Source organism: Sciurus vulgaris (assembly GCF_902686455.1).
Source record: "Sciurus vulgaris genome assembly, chromosome: 6".
Lineage (NCBI taxonomy): Eukaryota > Metazoa > Chordata > Mammalia > Rodentia > Sciuridae > Sciurus > Sciurus vulgaris.
In genome coordinates, this window is record NC_136466.1 from 117,543,012 (window position 1) to 117,567,608 (window position 24,597).

A 24,597-nucleotide genomic window follows, 5' to 3' on the forward strand; every position below is an offset into this window, starting at 1 on the left:
TAAGCATTTAAAAGACCAAAAAAGCTCAAGGGTTTTGAGAACATAAGTATCATTTAACCCAAGTTTCGTTTGGTTGGTTTTGTTGTTGTTTGGTAATGGTATTAAACCCAAAGGTGCTCTACCACTGAGCTACATCCCCGGTCTTTTATTTTTTTATTTTGAGACAGGGTCTCAATAAGCTGCTGAGGATGGCCTTGAACTTGCAATCTCCCTGCCTCAGCTTCTCAAGTTGCTTAACGGATTACTCATGTGCCACCATTCTCAGTCAAAGCCTGGTTTTATTCAACTAAAAAAAGATAATAACTCACACCTTACACAGTTGCTATGAGGATATAGGATAATAACAGGAAAGTTCACAGATTCTGACACATAGTAGGTACTCAATAAGTACCTTCTTCCTTTTTAAAACATGCCTTGAGGTGCTAGGGATTAAGCCCAGGTCTCACACACGCTAGGCAAGCACTCTACCACTCAATTACACCTTCGTCTTCTTTTCCTTGATTTTACTTTTATTGACAATAACTTTAAAGCTTTAAAAAAGTTTTAAATGTCAAATTTTCCTGGAAAAAAATACAGATTAGGAAACACTCGAAGTCTTCAATAATTGATTCAATGTGCTTAAGTGTGACAATATTTATCTTTTTATTTTGGTCCCCATTTTAATACATATACAATTGCTTTGAACTTTCTGGTTCTCAGGCACATTTTAAAAGCAGGTACCAAATACCAGTTATAGAATTCTCAAATTTACCAGGCATGATGGAGTATGCCTGTAGCTCCAACTACATGGGAAGGTTAGGCAGGAGGATCACAAATTCAAGGCCAGCCTGCTGTTCAAAAATGAAAACTTCTGGTAGGGATATAACAAGCACCCCTGGGTACCACTCCAGTACCCACCCACACTCTCACATACAAAATAAAATGCTAAAACAATTTCTACAAAGAAGGGAAAGACCTAAAAGATACTAAAGTACAGAGCAGATGGCAAATTTCCTATAAGTTTCCCAGGTTCCTCATATTTTAAAACAGTAACAGTTTTCTCTTAAGCCTACTATAAGAACTAAGTAAGCGATGACACCAAAAAAGTCTATTGAGACAAAATACCTAATACATGGTAAAGCACAGGTTTAACACAAGTCAGGAATTTCCATTTATTCATAATTATGGTTTTATTTAGTATAAGGGATGTGGGTTTAAATAACCTTAAGGAAGGTTCTCACTTTGCAGTTGTTACTATGGCAACCTGCTGCCTCCTGGTGGCAGTGTACTTATTAATAAATCGAGAGAACATTTTTTTGGACAGTGCTGAAGAAAACAACTAACCCTCAAAATTAACAAGTAACTGAAATTTAAGTGTCATGTACTCAACGTATGAGAGAGGTAAAAATTAACTCACATGACAAAGAATTAACAATGCAACTCAAGAAACCATTTTGCATATTAAAACTTATGACAACATTCTTAAAAAACACAGAAGCCTAAGAGGTTAATTCTTCTATTTCTTTTCTTAATACCTTCCCCAGACATTCTACCCTCCAAGAAAATAGCAACAACACTGATACTAATTTCTGGGCTACAATAGTGCACTTTGAGGTTTAGCTAAAACTTTTTAAATAATCTTGCAGACTATCTTGTCTTCCTCCTAGCAGGTTCAATACTGTGGCAATCGACAGAGAAAACATTTACTTTCTAATTACAGAAAAATGTTCTGTCTTTACTGTACTGGTTCTACTTGTATAGAATAATCTTTTTCCCCTCAGTTTAACACTTATATTTTAATTTGTTATCAATTAACCCTTGGCAAAAAATTTAAACATTATCAAACCTGCTGGAACTCCGAGACCTTCTTGAAGCATTGTAACTTCTGGGTGGTGTTCGGGATTTTTTATCCTTCTTTCTTTTTTCATCTAATTCTTTGGATCTGTCCTTTTCTCGTTCTTTCTCTTTGTCCTGGTCCTTTTCCTTCTCTTTGTCTCGTTCCTTTTCATGCTCTTTTTCTCGCTCTCTCTCTTTTTCCTTTTCTTTGTCCTTTTCCCGGTCCTTTTCTCGTTCTTTATCCCGATCTTTGTTTTTGCCCCGTTCCTTTTCTTTTTCACGTTCCTTTTCCCTTTCTCTCTCTTTTTCCCTTTCCTTTTCTCTATCTTTCTCTTTTACTCTTTCCTTTTCCTTGATCTTTTCTCGAGTATCTTTCCTCTTGTCCCTTGAAAAATAAGCAAAAATAAATAAATTTATAACTAAAAAAATTCTACCTCCCCAAAAGGGCATCACATTCCTCCCCTCTTTCCTCAACAATTACTAACACAAAACAATTTACAATGGCTAAAGACATTACATATTCATTTCTATATAATTCCAGTGTACATAAAGCTGCAAAATGAAGTGATTACCAGGCTGAGTTGAGTAGTTTGGAAACCCCATGAGTCAAACTGACAATCAGATTCAAATCAGTGGCAATCAATATTAATCCTAGATTACTAAAACAATCAGAAAAAGAGTTTTATTTCTCATCAAAAGCCTATACCACAGCAGAAAAGGCAATAATAAAACCAAAGAAAAAATTATCCCTAATTTTCCTAAAACTCACCGAGAACGTGAACGACTCCTTGACTTCCGTCTCTCCCTTGATTTAGAGCGTTTTTTATGTGGGCTCTTAGATCTACGTCTCTCTTTCTGTCTTGAACGCGATCTGTTATGGGATCTACTCCTGAAGAAACAAATTATTAAAAAATCAAACTTTACTCTTAGAATTTCATTTTTAAAAAAATCTTTCAAAATAAGAGAATTTTAAAAAATCCTTCCTAACTATGTCTATCAACTTTTAAAAATTCTCCCTACATAATGCTTTGGTTAAATTACCAGAGAAAGTTAACTTATTTGAAATTTTTATCACCTATTTCGTTGTCTAAAACACAAAATGAAGAATTTAATAGTTATTCTCTAGCTCGGATTTTAGTTGATATTTTAAGGTGTGGCTTTTTTTTTTTTTTTTTCCAACAAATTATTATGACATGCCTCAAATTAGCAAAGACTATTTTTCTCATAGTCCAAGTTTTGACACCAAAACTGTCTTTAACACTTGAATATAAGCTGGTTATGACACCTTAATGGGGAGTAGTGGTTATAAGGTTCATTTCTACAAATTGCTGTGTACTGTTTATCACAACACACAAGAAGACAGTACATATAAGGAAACAATACTGGTCAGTGAATGTGTGTAACAGTAAAACAAAAAACCATTCTACATGAGGTAAAACTACATAAAAATAAAATGTGAAGATTTGTGATGCCTCTGTGTTACAGCTGTAACTATGACCACAGCTATTAAAAGAACCCTTTATTAATGGAATTTTTTCATGGAAAAATATCCGTTATTTCAATTTTAACTAGACTCCCTTTCCCCACTGAAATAATTGTTTTTAAATTTTTTTTTTTTCCAAAATGAACTACCTCAGGCACTATTTATTAAAATACAACAAAAAAGAAGTACACAACTTAAAAAAAATAAAAAGTGATTAGACTCACCAGCTTTGGAGTCTGACAACCTGGCTCTAAAGTCCAGCTCTGCCACACACTAGCTGGGGAGTGCTAGCAAGTCACTAAACTCTCTAACTCTGTGTTTATCTATAAAGTGGAATCAGAATCTCACTTATACCTACCATGAGGATTAAATTAGATGATGTATGTAAAACTGGCTTGCAGTCTGGCACAGAGTAAACACTTAAATCTCAATTCTCAGTATTACTATCATCATCATAAAAAAAATAACGTAAGTTTAACATAAATGTAAACTTTAAATTATAGCTTTATTTATTCCAAGGTCAAATGAACTTCCACAAGTATGCTGCATATAATATACACAAATATCTATTTGAGAAATATATAAATGGCCATAATTGTGATATGCTATAAAACCAGAAACATCTTCAGTTCCATTACTAATAAAGAAATTTTTTAAACATATCTTTCAGTTAGTCCAATGTTTTAGGTTGTTTTCCTCAGCACTGGGGACTGAGACCAGTGGTTACTCTACCACCAACATACCCCCACAGCCCATTTTGTGTTTGAGATATGGTCTTACTAAAAAAATTGAGGTTAGCCTCAAACTCACAATCCTTCTGCCTCAGCCTCTTAGGTAGCTGGGATTACAGGTATGCACCACCTCACCGTGCTCCTACAGCTAATTTTCAACTGCTCATCTATTATACAGCTGTAAAAGTAATGTACTTGAGGAAAGAAATTAATTAGTATTTTTATATGAACCCATCTTTATACCATTTTTAATACAAGCTCAGTTTGTTGAAATCTTTACCACTAAAAACCTAAGACACATGAAGGTCAAATAGTAGGTATTAAGGCAGAAGTAAAACTAGAGTACTCTTAGCCCATTTACAGATATTCACATGGTTCTATGAACCCAATAAAAAATCTTAAGACTGTTCTAGTTAGCCTTGCTAAAAATATAAATAATTTTTGATTCCTCAAAGCACTGCTTGCCAACATTAAGCAAAGAAACTTCTTTTAAAAAATTAAGGATAGCCCTAATAAATATAAGTTAATAATAAGGAACGGATCGCTTGGCTTCTTATCTTACCCTGTAGGTTCTGAGAATTCAAGTCACTGCCCAAGAGTTATCATTATATTTTAATTGTGACATTAAATATTTTCAGGTCTCCATGCCAACCACTAGTAGTTTTCTGATTAAGAACACTAAAAGCACTCAACAGTTGGTCTTAATCCAATCAAAGATGAAGACATCATTAGCAGTTTCATTTTTTAAATAATTTACAAAATTATATTTTAAAATTAAATTGTAAATAAGTAGCAACTTACCATCGTGCTGTATCAAAGTTCCTTTGTTAATTAGTTGTTTTCCATAAAACATTACAAAATGTCTTATAGTTCCTATGCTCCTCTATAAAGGTTACTTAACTTAAAAATGTACCAATTCTAGTACTACCTACCTCTCCTAATGCTATCTCTATAAATAAAAAATATAAAAAGGCATACTCATACATTGCTGGTGGGATTGCAAATTGGTGTAAACACTATGGAAAGTGGTATGGAGTTTCCTCAGAAACTTGGAATGGAATCACCATTTGACCCAGCTATCCCACTCCTCGGTTTATACCCAAAGGACTTAAAAGCAGCATTCTACAGTGTGGCCACATCAGTGTTAACAGCAGCTCAACTCACAATAGCTAAGCTATGGAACCAACCTAGATGCCCTTCAACAGATGAATGGATGAAGAAAACATGGTATATATAAACAATGGACTATTACTCAACCTTAAAGAAGAATGAAATTATGGCATTTGCAAGTAAATGTATGGAACTGGAGAATATCATGCTAAGTGAAATAAGCCAAACCCAAACAACCATGGTGAAATGTTTTCTCTGATATACGGATGCTAACTCACAATAAGGAGGAGAGGGACTAGGGAACAACAGTTACTCTGGATTAGGTAGAGGGGAGTGAATGGAGGAGAGGGGAATGGAGGAAGGATAGCAGAATGAATCTGACATCACCCTATGTACATACATAACTATACAACTGTTGTGATTCTACATCATTACTACCAGAAGTACGAGAAATTATACTTCATTTATGTATGATTTGTCAAAATGCATTCTACTATCATGTATTACTAATTAAAACAAATACAAAATAAAAAGTATCAAAATTTGAACAAAGTGGAAACACATCTCTGGGTCCTACTAAACACAAAATGACAAGAAACCCCTTCCTCCTGCTTATAAAGGGAAGAAACAGAGAAAGAGGAGGAGGTATTGGTAAGTAAGCACAATTCTCATTAAAGTTGACACATCATAATTGTACATATCTGTGAGGTACAGTGTGACAATTCAATATATGTATAAAATGTACAGTGATCAAATCAGCTTAATTTAGCATTTCTACTTCCTTCCATTATCCAACTTCCTCCAATATTCCTCCACCCTTTAGTAACCAGATGCCTACTTTTTAAAAAAATTTTTGTAGTTGCCGATGGACATCATGCCTTTATTTTATTTGTTATTTTGATGCAGTACCACAGACCGAACCCAGTGTCTCACACATGCTAGGCAAATGCTCTGTCACTGAGCTACAGCTCCAACCCCAGATGTCTACCTTTATGAAAGCAAAGTTTTTATTTGTCTTTCTGTGCCTGGGAAAGCATGGTTCTAGAAGCATCTGAAGATGGTGAATAAGGAGAAGAGGTGGGCCCATAAGCAAGACCTGAAGATACCAGCTCCCACTGGCAGAGAAGGGAAAGCTAAGAAAGACCTGCTATTCCCTCTCTGACTTCATGGGGATTAAGGGGGCTTCTTTCAAGTCAAGGTTCTCAAGTCAAACATTTTTCAGTAAGAGATGTTTTTCTACTTCTTTAAAAAGAATAGAGAACTTGCCCTCTTTTGTATGTTTATGAGCTTTGTCAAGGCTGTGTGTCTATGTATGTATATGTATAAAAGTAGAATACACTGATCAAACACACACACACAAGATACTAATTTCCACTGCTATAGAGATAGATCTATAAGAAAATAACTCTCATGAACATCAAGAACAAGAATTCACAAACTTCAAATTAGATACCCTTGAAGGGAGGACTAACCAAATATACAGTACTTAAAATAAAAACAAAAACCTTAGAGCAAACAGTGGATAAAGTGGATAGCTCAATTATTTGTCTAATTTCAAAAAGCACATACAGCTTCACATAGATTATCTAAGGAAACAACGATGTTAATCATTGAGGTTATTAGCTCGCTCTCTCTCTCTCTCTCTCTCTCTCTCATTAGCAACCCCTCAAAATGAGATTCTTTTTCCTCAGTATAGTTATTATTCTTCACACAATTTTATATTTCCTTGTCCTTCTTTATTCTGTCAACACACAAAAATGTCCAGTCTAGCACCACTGCTACTCCAACTCTGCTTTCTGCTGCACTGCCTTATTTTTTGTAGATAAAACAACTTCCTTTACTTGATTCTGCATTTGCCTTACTATACCATCTTGTTGACAGTGAAACAAGTATTTCAGAGATTTTGCGAACTGATTAAGAGACCTATATACCACTAAATGACTAGATGTACGATTACTAGAAACAAAGTCTATTTTCCCTTATCGTTCACTGAATCTCTGTGATCATCATAGAAAAACAAACTCAACCGGCCATGATGGCAAGGCTCAACACATAGCACACTGTTTTTTTTCCTTCTTTCTCCTTAATCCCTCTGCCTTCTCCAATACTGACACAACATGCACACAAACTTTCTCTCCTTCTTGAAGCATCACATGCAATTAGGATCCACTACATGTATACTATTCAAAAACTCCCCTCCACACCTTAAAAACAATAGAATGTATCACTTCAGAGATGATACTTGAGGCACTTGCAGTCAAGATGGTATTCCATGTTCACATTTTGAGATCTCCTTTCCAAACACAAAGCAATGGCAGACAAGAGAGGAAATAAAATGCCAAAAAGTATAATCAAAAATAGGAAAAGAAACAGTGTTTAAGGACAGGACAACTCCCAAGATGAGACTGCAAGTTACTCTGGGGTTTCAGCTCCAAAAGTGGTCAGAGGAGGGTTCTTATCACCAAGAGTACCAAGGACTTAAGGTGCTCCATTTGACACAGGGTATTTGAAACCAAGATCTGGGGTGTTTTTCCACAGACCTGGAGAGGACTGGGAAAAGAAAACAAAAAAAGCTGCAACTTGAACAATATTTTCAGCATAACCACTAAATATGTTTCCTTTTCTCAAAAGAATGAAAATTTTCTGCCACTTCTGTGTAAAGAATATGTTTAGAAATTTATCAAGATAGCATCTTTAGATAGAAAGTCAACTTCTGAAATGGAAAACTAGCTGAACTATAAAAACTAAGAATAAAACAAAATTTCATTCTTATAGTCTTATAAGCAGAGCAATATGTATTAGTAACCACACTAGGTAAACACTAACGAAATTTCTAAATTGATACTTTGACAAAAATCCATAAAATCTCAACTATTTTAAATAAGAAACTAAAAAAAAAAGACAGTAGAAATTCTCACCTGTGTTTTGACTGTGATCTTTTCCTTCTAGAATGAGATTTTGAGCTAGACCTGGACTTTGAGCGAGTGTGGGAACGAGATCGACCGCCTTTTCTTTCATTGCTCTTTCCAGACTCTGGGAGGAAAAAACCACTTTGCAGTGTAAGCTCAGAACAATTAAAGATCCCAGTTAATAATTAGGCACAAGTGGAATGTACCACATATAGTGCAAGGGGCCTACTCTCTGTACATCCTCCTCCTGTGCAATTATCCTTCAGAAACATCCAAGAAAGTCATTGCATAAACTCGTTGAGTGCAGCCACCCTGCAGCAGTACATATAAACCAGATGATTATAAACAGCTGTTCGTAATATTTTGTTGCTGCCATAACGTACGATTAAAACATGTCTGTAATTCCTATGACAGTGATTTTAAGTCCTTTCTGTTATTGTGCTAGAATCGAAATTTAAATTCTGAGTGTTAATTTAGAATATCCACTCAAAGGTTAACCACCTAGACATTTTTAGACTGGATTTTAAAATCACTTTATTGAGCAACACTAAACTTGAATAAGTGTTCCTTTACCCTGCTAAAACAGTTGTCTGTATTTTTCTAAATCACAGGCTTTCTTTTCTAGGTTTAAAATTATAACTTTGAAGCAAACCTGCGTAACATTTTAAATATATTTACTCTTTTCTTTTAAGTCTCATAATAACACACTTTGCTTTCAGGAAATCATTTTGAACACTGATTTTGCTATTAAAAAATAAAGAGCTAATAAACTCTGGCTAATGTGCCTTGATTCAGCATTATGGGAAAAAAGACAACACTTGTGTTAAGTTGTTCTTTGAGTAAGTCACTTACTATTTTTTGAGTTTCAGTCTTCTTATTGGTAAAAATGAAGGGACTGAACAATATTTCTATAATTCCTTCAGGTTCTAAGATTCTATGATCTTTAAGCTATGACCTATATAACAACACTGTGGCCTTACCTGGTTCAATAGCTGCTGAGATAAATGACTGAGCCTCTCGTACTCGCTTCATTACTTCTTCTAACTCCTTAGCTGCAGCCTGAGGTGTCATCTCAGGGGGTTTTACTATTGCATTGTTGGAGTGATTTATTCTAAATTAAAAATATTAGCATATCACAAATGCACACCATATTTTGTAAAACACGAATCAAATGTTTATATGATACACTTACTGATGAGTCTAAGGACATCTAAGAAGCACATTAAAATGATATAGCTAAATACAGAATAAACAATAACAACCTCAAAACCATAATTCATCTCTCTTCCCCACCTCCAGTCATGCTAAAAAAAGCTGTAAGCAAGAAAAAACCAAAACAACTAAATCCTAGCTGACTTCTTTAACACAAACAGACCAAAATAAATTTTCCATATAGTTTAAAATTAGAAATGCTGATATCAATGTTCAAATAAATCATTTCTATTCTTATATTAGGAAATTTTGTTGATAACCTGTGCACCTTGGTAGGACGAAGGGAAAGCTGTACATAATGTGCACCATTTTATTCAACCTTATTCCATGGTTGAGACAGACATAGCTTTGAATGTGGGAGGCATCTTAAAACTTCCCTACTAGGCGAGAGTGGTTTGTCTGGTGCATGCAACGAATGAGATCTGTCTGCCTCCATTTACCCCATTTCAACATTGACACAATCAGCTCCCACTAAAAATAGTAAAATCCTGATCAAAGTGTATAACAAAAACCATCACCTATTAAATCAGACAAAACTACACTTGATTTAATATCTGATAGAAACAAAATTTTTGGTCTTAAGTATCTGAAAGGCTATATCAACTTTTTTTTTACAAACAAGGATATAAGCAAATCTTAAAAGTCCAATGTCTCATTTAAAACATCTCTGGATACTTGATATTATTTTCTTCCTGGGATTTGGAATATACTGAAATTCACATTACCAGAAATACAGTAGTTCAGCCCATATGTTAAATTGCCCATTAGTCTAGAGTCATATTATAAAGCCAATTGACTAATTAAAACTGATAAAGAGACTTAGAACTGTTATGCAGGGTACATAAATAATGCTAACAGTAAACTAGATCTTAAAAACAGAAAATGAGAAAATGTCTCCAAATACAACTTTAGGATTTTAAAAGCTAAAATGGCATGTATTTCATTTATACTTAACACAGTCTTCCTTCCACAAATTGCCAATTACTATTAAAAAGAAAAAAAAAAAAAAAAAGCCTTAATTATATCAAATATACTTTAAAATTTTTTTAAAATCATTAAAATTTCTTGTTTAGTATTTCTTACTTCAGTGGCCTGTCTCCAAACATAACTCCATTAAAAGCAAGGGCCCTTGGTACAGAATTTTGGTCTGCAAATTCCACAAAAGCAAACCGAGTTGGCTGAGTCTCATCACCTGCCATCCGCACAAACTTCACTTCTCCAACTTGTTTAAAAAATTCAAGTAGTTGATCAGCTGTTGTTGTCTGAGGAAACGAAGTGACAGTTTTAACAGAGCTATTACATTATCAATCACTATGACTTTTAAGAAGAGGAAAAAAGAAGAACTATTGCCCTCTGTTCCTTCTTAAATTAGTTACCTGGGAATTCAAATTTCCAACATAGACTGTTCTCCTAATTTCATCAATTTTGGAAGGATCTACATTTCCCATAAGTGGTGGCTGTGGTATCTCTCCAAGTGTTGCAATATTGGGGTCTAGTGCTGCTGCTGGTATAGCTCCCAAACTGCTAAGTGAAACACCAAGCTGTAAGAAGACAAAACAAACAAAAAAACAGAGCACATATTTTCTATTAGTATCCAAAATTACCATTCTCTAATCTTGACAAGAATGGATCAACTCAACAAGAATGGAAGGAGATTAAAAAAACTCCTAACATTAAGCCACGTATATTTCTGGATTATTAAAACAGGAAAATCACATTAGTTTCGAACTTAATTGAAATACAACCTATTTCTTAACAGGGAATTTTAACTACCTTTAAACTTGACACTAAAAATGAATAGCTGATTCTCAATGTTCAAGGTTAAGTTATCCTCTATAAAGTTTCTATAAACAATGAATTATTACTGAATACTAAACCACTGCTCCTAGGAGCCTCTGGCCACAACATTCATCATCAATAATAAACATATAATTCTGTTTCATGTGTTTCTGTTTGAAGGCACCTGAGTTGACATGTGTTGATTCATCAAGACTGAATTCATGATCAGCAACACAACTTAGAAATTTATCCAGCATACATTTTCTTCATAAGGTACCTCACAATCTACCTGAGCTTCTACTATTTAGGACTTCATTTGAGGGCCTATCTAAATAGCAAAATCAACAAAAGGCACACACAATTTTAAAATGTGGCACTATAAGAGATTGTAGAAGTACGCTTGTTTATAGCATGAGTGCCAAAACAAAAAGGCAGTGTCACCTTGTTTAACATCATCTGGGAATAGTACATTAAGCAACTCATATTTCTCATCACCCTATGTATCTGCAAATGACCACAAAGCACTACAAATAATGATTTTTAAGGTTTCAAAAAAACTTTTACTTAGTAAGTGAATTCATAAATATAGAATTCATAAATAATAAGGATTAACTATGTTGGTCATTCAAAAACACCAACTATGTGAGTTCCTATCAACAACAATTATCACAGTATATCATTTGGCTGAGTTATTAAGCTAATTCTCATACAAACCTTAAGAGGTAGGCATTACCATTATGCCAATTGCACAGGTTTACCAAAAAAAAAAAAACCTCAAAGAAATTAATTTGCCAAACGTTACTAGGACACCAAGGGGTAAAGGCAGGATACCAGTATGGACAACCTCAAGTGAAACAGAAAAATTTACCTAAGCAAAAAATCTAAAATAGTAAGTTCTTATTTATAATAGTAAGAAGCCAGAAACATTTTGTTCTTCTTTTGGGGGGGGGGGTAGTTTTGGGGACTGAAACCAGGGGTGCTATATCATTGAGCTACCTCACCAGTCCTTTTTGAATTTCATTTTAAGACAGGATCTCACTAAATTGCTAAGGCTGGCCTCAAACTTCAAGAGATACTCCTGCCTCACCCTCCTGAGGGGCTGGGAACACAAATAATTGTCTAAGGTCTTTATTCAACAGATTAAACAGTTCAATGTTTACCCCTTTCACACAAGGGATCTACTTATGTACAGTACAATACTTACAGTAGTCAAGGGATTAGGAGTTGGTATGGGAAGCAATCCTGCACCAGGCATCAGACTTGTCATAGTTGGAGCAGGAGCCAATAAAGAGAGCGCTTTCGATTCCTCTGGGATTTTACCTGCAGAGGCAAGTTCCAAACATTACCGAGAGCAGAAACACCACACCAACTTTACACTATGATTTTACAATTACCCTTGCACTTAAAAAATAATAATAATAAATGAATCTATCTATCAGATCCGTATAAAGAAATAAATAAGAACTTAAGTCTTTCCTTTTACCCTGGCTCTACTAGGAAAAATAAAAGTGAGCAAAACTTCAAAGACTAACAATCTCATTAATGGAATAATATTTTAAAAATTGAATAATGTAGACAATTATTTAACACTTTGAGCTATGGGTCACCTGTACTGGAAACTTAATGTTCATGAACCAAACGATATCAAGCATGGACGCTTTCCCAGGACGGTGTTTTCGCGGTGATCGAAAGTTGTGTTACACATGACAACCGTTCGTGTTGGCTGCATCACTAATAGCACACAGAACATCAGATACAGAAAAGAAGAACATTTTTTAAAGTTTAATCCCCAGAAATGGCAAATAACCAAATTAGTCAAAAAAAAGAAAAAGAAAAAACAAATATGTGCGAATTGAAACTTGTTCCTTAATGAGTGCCCCTATTCTGTTACTGAAACTACCTTCTTGTGATGCAAACAATTGTGATAACCCTCCAACAGATTCAAGTTCAAATAAACAGAAGAAAACATAAACCTACTTCACGTAGTCAGCTTCAATTTAAAAGGAAGCCTACACCCATTTTGTTAATAAGGCATCTCACCAACAACAATCAATGATGCCTAAAAAGAATCCTGTTTCAAAGAATATAACTGGGGGGTGGGGGATCACTAAAAATCTATAAGAACAATGACCAAAGGGGGAAAAAAAAAATCCCTAGTGTCAGGAAACTTCTTAAAATTTAACTTTTAGAACCAATTTACATATACTTATCTGAAGAGAAATGATTAATGCTTAAATGTCTTGCTTATAAACATTTAAATGGTTAATAACAATGGTAACACTAAAAAAACTTAAAAACAACAAAAAAAATGCCTACAACCTAAAAGATGAAAAATTCACTCTGAATTGCATGGTTTGCCTTATAACCAGTGATTTTAATCAAATAACTTTTTTTTTTCAGTGCTGGGGATTGAACCCAGGGCCTTGTGCTTGCAAGGCAAGCACTACCAACTGAGCTATATCCCCAGCCCTTAATCAAATAAAATTTTGATTAAGACTGCAACTTTCACACATTTTTATCTTAGAAAAAAAAAAAAAAAAAAAAAAAATTCTGAAAAAGCTGACTAAGTGTAGATATATTTAGAAGAATTAGTCATGCTGTAGTTGGCTAAGCATTTCCATTATGAACTTGTCAAAAATGTTTTAAAATAGTGTACAAAAATCACACTAAGCTGAAATATAACATATGTAGTAAATTTTCAAAAGCACCATGCCTGGTTTCAGTGGTAAAAATCCTATTTAAAATAATCATGTGCAGAGATGAATCTCTGAACATTATTATCTGAATATATCTCTAAATATGGATAGAATTCAAGATGAAATTTAAAACTTGCTTTAAATGTTGGCTGTCTTATCTACTGGAACAAAATAAAAGGCACATTGTAGTAGCTTTAAGAACTCTGTAGCATCTAAGTTTGTATTACTTTGCCTAATTTCAAAGTTACTTCATTATTTCAATGTAAATTCTGACAATAGATTTTTTTAACATGCATAAAGATAAATGAAAAGTAGGTAGGCCTTATTGAAGACATTAAATAACAACCTATATTGTATGTGTTAATTACTAGTATTAACACATGTATTTTTGTATACCCACATTGATACTATACTATTTATATTGAGACCACACTCTGTTATATTGATTTTTTTTTTAAAGGGTTTGTAAAAGCTGAACACCCTTGATAAAACTGTAGTCCTGAGGTGAAAACCCTATGCTTCAGTACTCTAATTATACACCTAAAAAAAAAAAAAAAAACGAGTTCCAAACTTAATATTACTTGTCATATCCATAAACAGTGCAGAACAATTATACAAACAAAAAGGGGATTTAAATGGGCCAAAAGTTGATCACTTAGTATTAGGAAGTCCTACTTTTGGCTTCAATATCAGAAGGCTGTCAGACTGCCTTTCATGAGAGTAATGAACTACTATAAATCTACAACTCTACGCTCAGTAATACTTTTGTCTTATTCTATTAAAGGTATTTTAAGAAAAAGTTCCACTGCTCAATTTCCAAAATAAAATCCTATCAAATTTATCCTCTAAATAATAGAGTATATAAGTATTTAAACAATCAGATTTAGCATTTTTCCCAAACTGTATTCCTTAATAATGGGAGGAAAAAGAGTATCTCTCATATTACCAAAGTGAGTCCTAACCTCAAAAGCCATTTAGAAACTGGTAACCTCTGATTTTCAACAAAAAATTCAAGCAAACAGAAAAACACACACACAAATAATCAATAGTTTCTCAAATATCCATTCCCCAAATAGGCAACAAAGTCTTCAAAAAACAAGGAAATAAGTTGTATAATAAGCAATCATAAAAATGAAACACTTTTCTCCCTACCCCCACATTGTAAGAAATTTGCTTATTTTCCTTGATGATTTTGTATGCCTAAAATTCAGGGGGAAGGATGAAAATTAGAAGTCATTCGTTCATTTTTATGAGAGATACAAACTTGGGGGGGAAAAAAACTACAAAAATATTATCCTAAGATCAGGAAGTGTTCCTAAGATCCTTATGAGTGTTTGAATGTTTCAAGTATAAAATGTACCTGATCAATCTATATACACCAATTAAGACTCACACTAAGGCTCTCAACACTATATTCTAATTTATTGCATGAAAAATTTATTTTGTCTTAAGGTTGAGCTGTGTTAATTATCTCCCAATATAATTTGCAACACGTTATGAACCTTAATGGAATACCATTTACAAGAACTGGAAAACCAGCTCACAAGTTAAAGTGAAAGAGATTTAACATAACAAAAACAAAAACAAAAACAAAAAAAAAAGGGACAAAATAAAGAAAAAGAAATGAAATTAAAGTAAAACAATAAAAAACAGAGACAGGGCGTCCATCTTCTGCGGTTCAGACTCCGATCTCATTTCCCCAATGAAGGTTTCACTTGACGGCAGGTTTAGTGGCATGGCAAACAATGCCTAACTCAGGCAAGTGTAACAGGTCTGCCTTGGCCAGTCTAGTCATCTAATAATGCACAAATATCACATAGAGAAAACATACAAAACCAAATTAATAGTCAAAATCCATCTACCAGAAAATGTGGACATAAAGTTATGACTGATGATTAGGCTGACGCCTTCGTTAATGTTTGACCTTATCTTTCGTAAGTGTTAACATTTATAAAAAGAAATCTGAAATGCACGCAACAACAAAAAGAGATCATATTTAGACAAGTATAATGAAAGTATATTTTATTTCGAAATGGCATGTTTTATTAACAATAGTTAATGCTTAATAAGTATGAAACTGTTACACATCAAACATTACTTTTACGGATTAGGACCTTCTCATGTTACTATCTGAACTAAAAAACAGCCAACTAAAAAAACTTTTCTTAAAATTTTTTCTATGATTTCTCTCATTTATATCATGATTGTTTCTAGGACATCAAGGAAAGAATGCAGTCAGTGACATTCAGAGCAGACTGCTTGCCACACACCACATCTCTTCTTAACAGAACTTCCTCCACTGTAATGCTTTCCTTGGGTTTATTTCAAACCCACTATGCTATCTTTTGTAGTACAATAATGCATTATTTCTTTCCTGGCAGTGCATAATCAGACTTTTAACAGCTCACTGTGAAATTCTTCAGGTTCCATAAATTCATCTCTGTTGTACTTAATGTTAACTAATGAAAAATGTGTATCTAAACATTTTTCTAATACCAGTTATTTTATGTTAATGTTCTGAAATATTTACTTACATACATAACTAAATTACTATGAAAGTATGCTTAAATTTTCATGTTTGAAATAGTAAGTTTGTCTCTAATGGTAATACTAAAAATACTTAAAAATCTATAAAAAATGTGCATTTATTCATCTCTATGAAGTAAAACAAAGAGTAAAAGGGATATCGACATGCCCATAACCTTGTCCATTTATGACAAATCAGTCAGGGCTTATCTGATACAAGAAACATTCTATAGGAATATAGCAATGTTCCAACAAAGCAACACTGATATAAAATTCTTCCTTCCAATTCAATGTGATCCAACCCTGTGCTATTGGTTTAATTTTCTGATATTTCAGTTTAATAAACTTTCTACTTGATTTTTTTTTAATGAGGTTTCTTGGTATGAAATTTCAATATAAGCTATACCATTAATCAGTTTTTTTCCTAATTCATTTTGCAATTTTGGGCTCACTGTACTTCTACAGAACTGTACTTCTATAGATAAAGATATATATAAACAAATAATTAACTTTGATCCATTTTTATTTTCCCTAACTACTCTAATCCCCAAACATGATAAAGACCCTTTCAAATTTACCTGGAAAAAAAAAAAAAAAAAGAAAAGAAAAAAGAAAAAGAAAAAAAAAGCCAGAATGTCCTATTCTGGAACTTCAAAAATACCAGCCTGGTACTCACTGTACTTGACTAAAATGTTTTTGACTTCCCACAACAGACATTCTGAAATAAGAATAAAACCCTGAAAGTGTAGCAAACTGCTTATTATACGTAAAACTGTTTTAATGTTAACCTGGTTACTACGAGAGATGTTAAAAATTATACATGAAAGTCCATCAAATTGTTTCTTGGAAACTTTACTGTTGTAAAATAAGTCATCATCATCCACCAGAAGTATCACTTGTAAGGGCATTTAAATTTATAATAATCCAATTCTAAATCCATGTACACATGCCAGAGTGCTCTAAATAAAAGTTAATAACACACCTGTTAAACTGTTAAAATTCAGCATAACCTATTATATATGAATGGTTCTGTAAAAAAATAAGTTACTAAAAATATTAGTAATAATTAGCTTTTAAAGCAGTCATAAGATTTAACAAGTAAACATAAGACCCTTGGTCCTATTCCTATCTTCGACAACTATTTTCTCAATGGATGCTTTCAAAAATTGCTTACCATGATTTTTTTTTCAGTTACCCTCCAAAAAGAACCAATTTTTTTTTTTTTTTTTTTTTTTTTTGGTGCTGGGGATTGAATCCAGGGCCTTGTGCATGGGAGGCAAGCACTCTACCAACTGAGCTATATCCCCAGCCCAAAACGGAATCAATTTAAAAAGTAAATTCCAGTTGAATAGCACACTAAACACTGAATATGAAACAATCATCTCACAGTAAAAATAAATTACCTTAAAAGAATACTTGAAGATATACAAATTATGAATATTTTTTCTTATAAAGATCACTTAACCCCAATTGTGCAAAATGTATACACTTATTTGTAATATTATTAGTACTATAAACATAGGTAGATGCTTCTTTGTACTTTTAAAGTCATTTCCCTTATCAAGTTAACTTTTTTTTAACTGAAAAAGCTCTCTTCACAGTGCAAATATACTACAGAAAACTAAAGCAAACAAGAAGCCAAATACTTTATGCAGTTGTAAAATCTTAAACATATATAAGTAATAAATTAACCACTTTAATTTACCATTAGGTAAAACTCTTTCCTTCTCCAAATTTCATTCTTGCTATCTCACACACACGCACACAGAGTACTGTCTATTTGCTAATTTGTAGAAAGCCAAAAGGCTATAGTAACAGAACAGAAATTAAAATAATAGGAAGAAAACATGAGATACTAACCTTCTGCACAAGGAACAACTATCAGAGCTCTGTCAATAAAAACCGTGTTAGTTAGATGCTGGGCCACACCAACACTTGATGGGTCACGAAACTTAACATAACATACTTTGGAGGAAAAAGCAAGAGGAGCGTTGCTGCAAGATAAAAACAAAAACAATTGGACTAATAAACATTTGCTTGGTTTTGTCATTTTCATTTAAAATCTTTCTTACATCTTTACATACTCTTAACCAACCAAGTCTTAGGAAATTGTTGCTAAGAATAATTAAAACATGAAAATGGCAAAACTCAGTCACTTAATGGGGGTATGTCCCACCAGACAGAGGCAATCTAGGCAGGCCTATAGCCTTATATATATAAAACATGAAACTTAATCAGTCCTAAATCTCAGTGAAATGTGAAATTAATTGATGTAATCCAAAAATGTTCAATGTGTCATCCTAAATAGGCAAAATCCCTTTATGAAAGCTCCACTTCTTAAGAATTCAAATTTTGTAACCATCCCAAACCTTAAATGTGATTCCCCAGCATTTACATCACTAAAAGCAGGGTTGGGGGTATATATAGCTCACTGGTAGAGAACTTGCCAAGTGCAAGTCCCTGGGTTCATCCTTAACACAAAAAGAAAAAGTCATTAAAATTTGATGGCGGTCTTAAAAACAACCAAGTAATATGGAATTAATTAAGGTTTTTTGCATATACCAGTTAGTTTCATGAAAAACAGCAATGTGATTTTCCAGACCCTCCCAAAAAAATTATAAACAAAATTTTACACATTTTGCCATTTTAGTAAACAGTGTAGACTCTAATTCACTGATTCAATTCCATCTAGGGCAGACCTATAGTAAAAAGGAACCAGGCACAGCACAAATAAAAGGAACTTTTCCATAATATGAATCTATCTTGTTAGATTCCAAAATTTACTACTCTCATGGACATTTTGTCAACATATCCATAATTATTTTTCATTAAAGTCTGTAATCGTAGCAGGGAAAAAAAGACCTAAATATATACCTAATCTATAATATGAATGTCCACTCATCTGAAACATTTAAGATATTTACACTAAAAAAAAGAGAGATCATATGAAAAACATCATGTATAACTGGGATAATAATAGTAATTTACTGTGGGTTACAAAACATTTCTAGGAAGTAAGCCACATCTCTAAACTAAAAAGTGGCAACGTCAAGATTTAAAGGCTAATCATGTAAACCCAAATCTCATGAAACTTTAATCATTCAACCAATCAAGAATTTTAAAACCTTTCCAAGGGGCTAAAGGTCTTATAGCTCAGGGGTAGAGTAAGAACATGCCCAGCATGCCCATGCACAAGGCCTTGGGTTCAATCCCCAGCATACCTCTCCCCACAAAAAACACCATTTTGAGTTGCTATTTAGTCATTCCACAAACACTAGTCATTTTTAAAGTTCAAAAATATTTCTCTGTAATCCCTCACATGCAGCAACAAATCCATCTTTAAAAAATGTAGAATAACCACATTAATGGTTAAGTTTACAGATATGCTATTAAGTCAAACACATAAAATGTATTTGCATTTAGAACTTGAAACTATATTCATTGCTCACATAATTGCTAAGGCTAATGAAGTTGATTTAAAAAAAAACTACCTCTTTCCTATTCAACTCAGTTTACTTCCTCTGCCTAAGATCATCAAATCCAGGATTCATACCAACCCTCACCAAAAAAATCCCCTTACCCACCATCTGAGTCAAAGCATTTCATATATTGCTTTAGAGGTAACTATGTCCACAATCACACTTACCCACCATTACCAAATCCCCAATTTAAGCCTCTCCTGAGTTCTAGACACCCAGATCCAAGGGCTGATAGTACATTTTGATTCACCCCTAACTCATTAAATCCAAATCCCATTCTCCTTCCATACCAACCCTGCCCTTTGTCCTTTATTTCATATCTCAGTTAAAAATGTCCTCACATTTCTCCCCAAGTCTGTAATTCGGGAGGTCACAGTAATTCATGCTGTTCACCAAATATTTCCAAAGCTCCCTCTAAGTACATGGTAAATTCCATTTCTCTATTCCTTGAACATAGGTGTGGCCCTGTAACTTGCTTTGGCCAATTAAATATGAGCAGAACTAATTTGTCTATTCTGTAGAAGTTTTAAGAACCACTAGTTGGCTCTTTTTCTCTGACACAGTGACTAGTTATTTTCAAAAGATGGATGGATGGTGGATTCATCAGATTCATCCAAGAATGCCCCCAATGAGTACAATTCCAACCCCATCAATTTAGTCTAAGAAATAATCTGAGATTTGACTTGTTTCTAAAACCCTGCCTATCCTGACAAACCACCCTTGATCTTTTCATCATCTCATCCTATAGGTCAATAAATCCTGCTGAGTCTACCTCCCAACTATTGTCACATGAATTCTTTCACATTCTCATTATCAGTGCCTTAATTCAGGCCTTCAGCACTTGCCACCTAGATTACTATAATGGTTCCTAATCAACCACACTGCATCCAACCTCAACCCCTTATTGCTATTTTTCCACAAAAATTGACCCTTCTAAACCCTAAATTACATCACGACACTTCACAGATTACATTTCCTCAAAGGCACCCTTCTGGTTCTCGCTTCATCATCTAAGTATATCCAAAACTCCAGGCAAAGAAATACCTGTAGTTCTAAGAAAACATCCTAAACATCTGGGTCTTTGCACCTGCTGTTCCGTAGGGCAATGATGCCCTGACTTTCCTTTTTAACATAAGTTCACTTTTCTTCAAGGCTCAAGTTTCATGTCTTCTGGTAAGTCATCTTAAAATGCCTCCTGCCTGTGCTACCCAAGACATTCTACATAGCTTCGGCACAGGCATTATCACAATTTCCTTATGTGAAAACCCACAGAAGAGCCTACTGGCTTCTCTAGTCACAATTAATCGGCCCCATCACAAAAGCCCATTCCACTGACTGACCAATAACCTAAAATTTGGGTAGTCAGGTTTGACTAAATGAACTTGAAACACTCAGCTCTTTCTGTTAGCCTGAAAAGTGGCTCAGTCAGATGATAAGGGAATACAGAATGGATCTGCAAAGAAACTGAGCAGATATACAGAAACATACCTAACAATAAAGCCTCTTTAGAGAAAGAGGCAGACAGTCACCTTGATTTTGATACCTTTCTGGTTCCCAGGTCCACTTCCCAGGAGGCCTAGCTGTTCTATAGTCATTATCAAAATTTTCTTTCTTTTTGATAAACAATGTCTGTTCTTAAGGCAGATTGGGTAACACTGTTTCTGTCCTCTGCAACCAAAAAATGAAATCTACCATTACAATGACCTACTATTACCCTAGCAATTGCAACAGGAATACTCTTTTAGCCCTGAAATCTTCACGAACCTGACAAGCAAGTCAACACTTTAGTTGCCTAAACTGAAGATCCTTTCGTGAAAGAATGAAAACCAAATCATCATCATTAAAAATTAAAAACACACTGTCAAATATCCCTAGTTGAAACCCACCTCATTTTAAACTTTAAATTTTAAAAACATCCACAGAAATAGGAAATCTGAGACTGATTTGCAAAACATCTACATATGAAGACATGACACCAAGATCTGAGAAACCTGGGAACTGGTTAAAAAAAAAGTTTGTCTATTCTGTTCTAAAAGCCATTATTAAGCATGGAAGCCAGGTATGGCTACATTGCAGCTTTACCCATTTTCTTAATCTTTATCTCCAATTACCAATTTGAATAAACTTACATTTTATTTTATAAAAACTTACATTTACTTTATAAAAAAGTAAATATTTAATAAGATTTTCAAGACAAATAGTAACATTTTATTTTGAACACAATACTAAAATATGACAATGGCAGCCTCCACAGAGATGACAAATCTCAGCAAACAAATGTGTATTTATTTACAAATCAGCATGGTTCCAAACTTTATATTTAGAACTTTCTCTCTAATATATCTAAACCAATATATTTTCTTTCCTTTTTTCTGTGTTGGGGAATCAAACCCAGGGCCTCATAACATGCTAGGCAAGCACTATCATTGAGCCTCATTTCCAGTCCCTAGATTTACTTAAACAGGACTGTCATTTTTGATTTAGACATTTTGACAGTTTTCATTTTTAAAAACAGGTTTCATATTCCAACTAGTCTAAACATAAGACTCCAAACAAAGTAGTAATACCCAAATTTAGCAGAGCTTGATGTGACTGTTAACTTTGTCTTCTTTCATTTAACATGATGACGACAGATATACTTTTTAAAAGCCAAGATGGTATATATCCTACATTTTATATCAATGTACACTGGACATTAGTATACATCCTTTAGAGGAAATATAGAAAATAATAATAAACATGGGCAAAATGGGAGTTTTATGTATGGAAATATTACTTGATGCATCATTTTATCACAGGGCTTCTCCACAGGGCTCCAATGATATTTAGACAGCACAATTTCTCCTTATAAAAGGCTTTCTTATGAACCACTAACACTGCTAATAAGCCCACTAATCATCACTGCTGACAAAAACAATTGAATGATGCAGCTAAAATATATCAATATACATCACGATATAATTTCCAAATATAACACAGGGCATATTAGTGTTTAAAAATTACTATAAACAAAGCATGGGGATATGAAAAATGCTTTTACAGTTTAAGTAAAAAAAGTTTACAATCGTTAACTATACGAATCCTTTGATAATACATAATAATAAACACATAAAAAGACTGAAAGGAAATATATGCAAATGGAGGGGTTGTGATGGATGGTAGGATCATAGGTGTTATTTCTTTTTTCTGTATTTTCAACAAAGTGGTTATATTGATCATATTAATTTTTTAACTTAATAAGCTTAAATAAGTAGCTGATAGATTTTACCTTTCATTCTTGGAACTTTGAAGACTAGAGAAGTGAAGGAAACCAGCAAGCAAAAATAACACAGATAAAATCTCCAGTGTTAGAAATCAGGACAGGATTAGCCTTTGGGGGTTAGTCACTTGAAAGAGAGTACAGGGGACCTGTGAGAGTGCTGACACTCCTGACTGGTGTGCTAGTTACCTGGGCATGTTTACTCTGTGAAACCTCATCAAGCTGTACACTCACAATCTGTTCATTTTTCTGTCTGTACATTACACCTCAATAAAAAGTTTGCCAAAAAAAAAACCAAAATTTCTTACTTGTGTAAAATAGTTTTAATAAGCTATGAAATTAATCTACTGTGCAAAAAATTAAAAGTTACTCTGGATACTTAACCACCTGACAGCACAAAAAAGAATGACAAGTTACAAATAAGAATAATATTTATAAAAAATGCTTATAAAAATTTCAATTTTAAAAATGAAAATGAAATTGTATTACTGGCTATGCCAAAAGAACTAAATTTTAAAACTGAGTTTTCATTTTAGCAACTAAAATCATCATAATTTTTTTGGGGGGGGTGGGATGGGTACTGAGGATTGAACTCAGGGGAACCACTGAGCCACATCTCCAGCCCTACTTTTCATTTAGAGACAGGGTCTCACTGAGTTACTTAGCACCTCACAGTTGCTGAGGCTGGTTTGGATTCTGGATCCTCCTGTCTCAGCCTCTGGAGCCACTGAGATTACAGGTGTGCACCACCAGGCCCAGCTAAAATCATAATTTTTGTGGTGCTGGAGATCGAACCCACAGCTACACACATGCTGCACAAGCATTCTGCCAATGAGCTTCGTCCCTGGTCCCATGAAATTTTAGTAAAAGCCCATTTTCACATTCAACAAAACAAATTTATTTCCAACTTCAAAACAAATGTCTATTCAGTTTTCAAAAATTAATTTTAAAAATACTGTTTTTAGGATAGTTCAAAACAATTCTGTATCTTCAATACAACTACCCCTGCATTTTTGTCCAGTCCAGCACAAATTTGCAAACACATCTTTAATACAAGGAGTAGATATTAACTTCATTATGAAACAGAAAACCTGTTAATAAAGTGTGTCAAAATAAGAATGAGGGATCTCATAGTGCACTTACAGAAAAATTAAGGAATTCGCCTTAGAAGTATTTTCTTGGGTGGAGCGGGGGACACACATTTATGTTACTGAGAACTGAGCCTGGGGCACTCTACTACTAAACTACATCCCCCGTATCTTTTAAATTTTTATTTATTTTTTTTGAGACCGAGTCTTACTAATTCACCCAGGCTGGCTGGGAACTTGAGATCCTCAATAGGCCTGGCTTATGTGTATTATACTTATGCTACAATTTAACCAACAGTTTATGACATACTAACTCTATTTTAATGCAACATCTTTGACTTTTAAACTCCAAGTAATAACATTTAATTTTTTTTAAAAAATTCCATCACTAAAGGTCAGATAATAACTGGCAGTGTATTATTACCCAAACCCAGGAGTCAATCATATAAATGGTATTGGCAATGAAGATTACTCTGTGATATACTTCCTCTACCTATGAGATACCACAAG

The 24,597-nt window shown here is 33.8% G+C and overlaps 1 protein-coding gene and 1 pseudogene across 5 annotated transcripts in view; one reads left to right on the forward strand and one right to left on the reverse strand.

The window, feature by feature from the left end:
* Positions 1 to 24,597, forward strand: part of LOC306664130 (high mobility group protein B1-like) — a 642,241-nt pseudogene that overhangs the window by 86,214 nt on the left and 531,430 nt on the right. The gene's annotated exons all lie outside the window — the stretch shown is intronic.
* Positions 1 to 24,597, reverse strand: part of SREK1 (splicing regulatory glutamic acid and lysine rich protein 1) — a 36,019-nt gene that overhangs the window by 9,544 nt on the left and 1,878 nt on the right. For 2 of the 4 annotated variants that reach the window (XM_079144869.1, XM_079144868.1), the window contains exons 2-9: positions 18,122 to 18,255; positions 12,244 to 12,359; positions 10,637 to 10,801; positions 10,344 to 10,522; positions 9,029 to 9,159; positions 8,058 to 8,172; positions 2,585 to 2,704; positions 1,826 to 2,200 (exon numbers count right to left, since the gene is read on the reverse strand). In XM_079144869.1, the coding sequence (XP_079000995.1) occupies positions 1,826 to 2,200; positions 2,585 to 2,704; positions 8,058 to 8,172; positions 9,029 to 9,159; positions 10,344 to 10,522; positions 10,637 to 10,801; positions 12,244 to 12,359; positions 18,122 to 18,255 (1,335 nt within the window). Of the gene's footprint in view, positions 1 to 1,825; positions 2,201 to 2,584; positions 2,705 to 8,057; positions 8,173 to 9,028; positions 9,160 to 10,343; positions 10,523 to 10,636; positions 10,802 to 12,243; positions 12,360 to 12,646; positions 14,269 to 18,121; positions 18,256 to 24,597 lie in introns of those variants that run through there. The other 2 variants (XM_079144871.1, XM_079144870.1) reach the window with 2 other exon arrangements.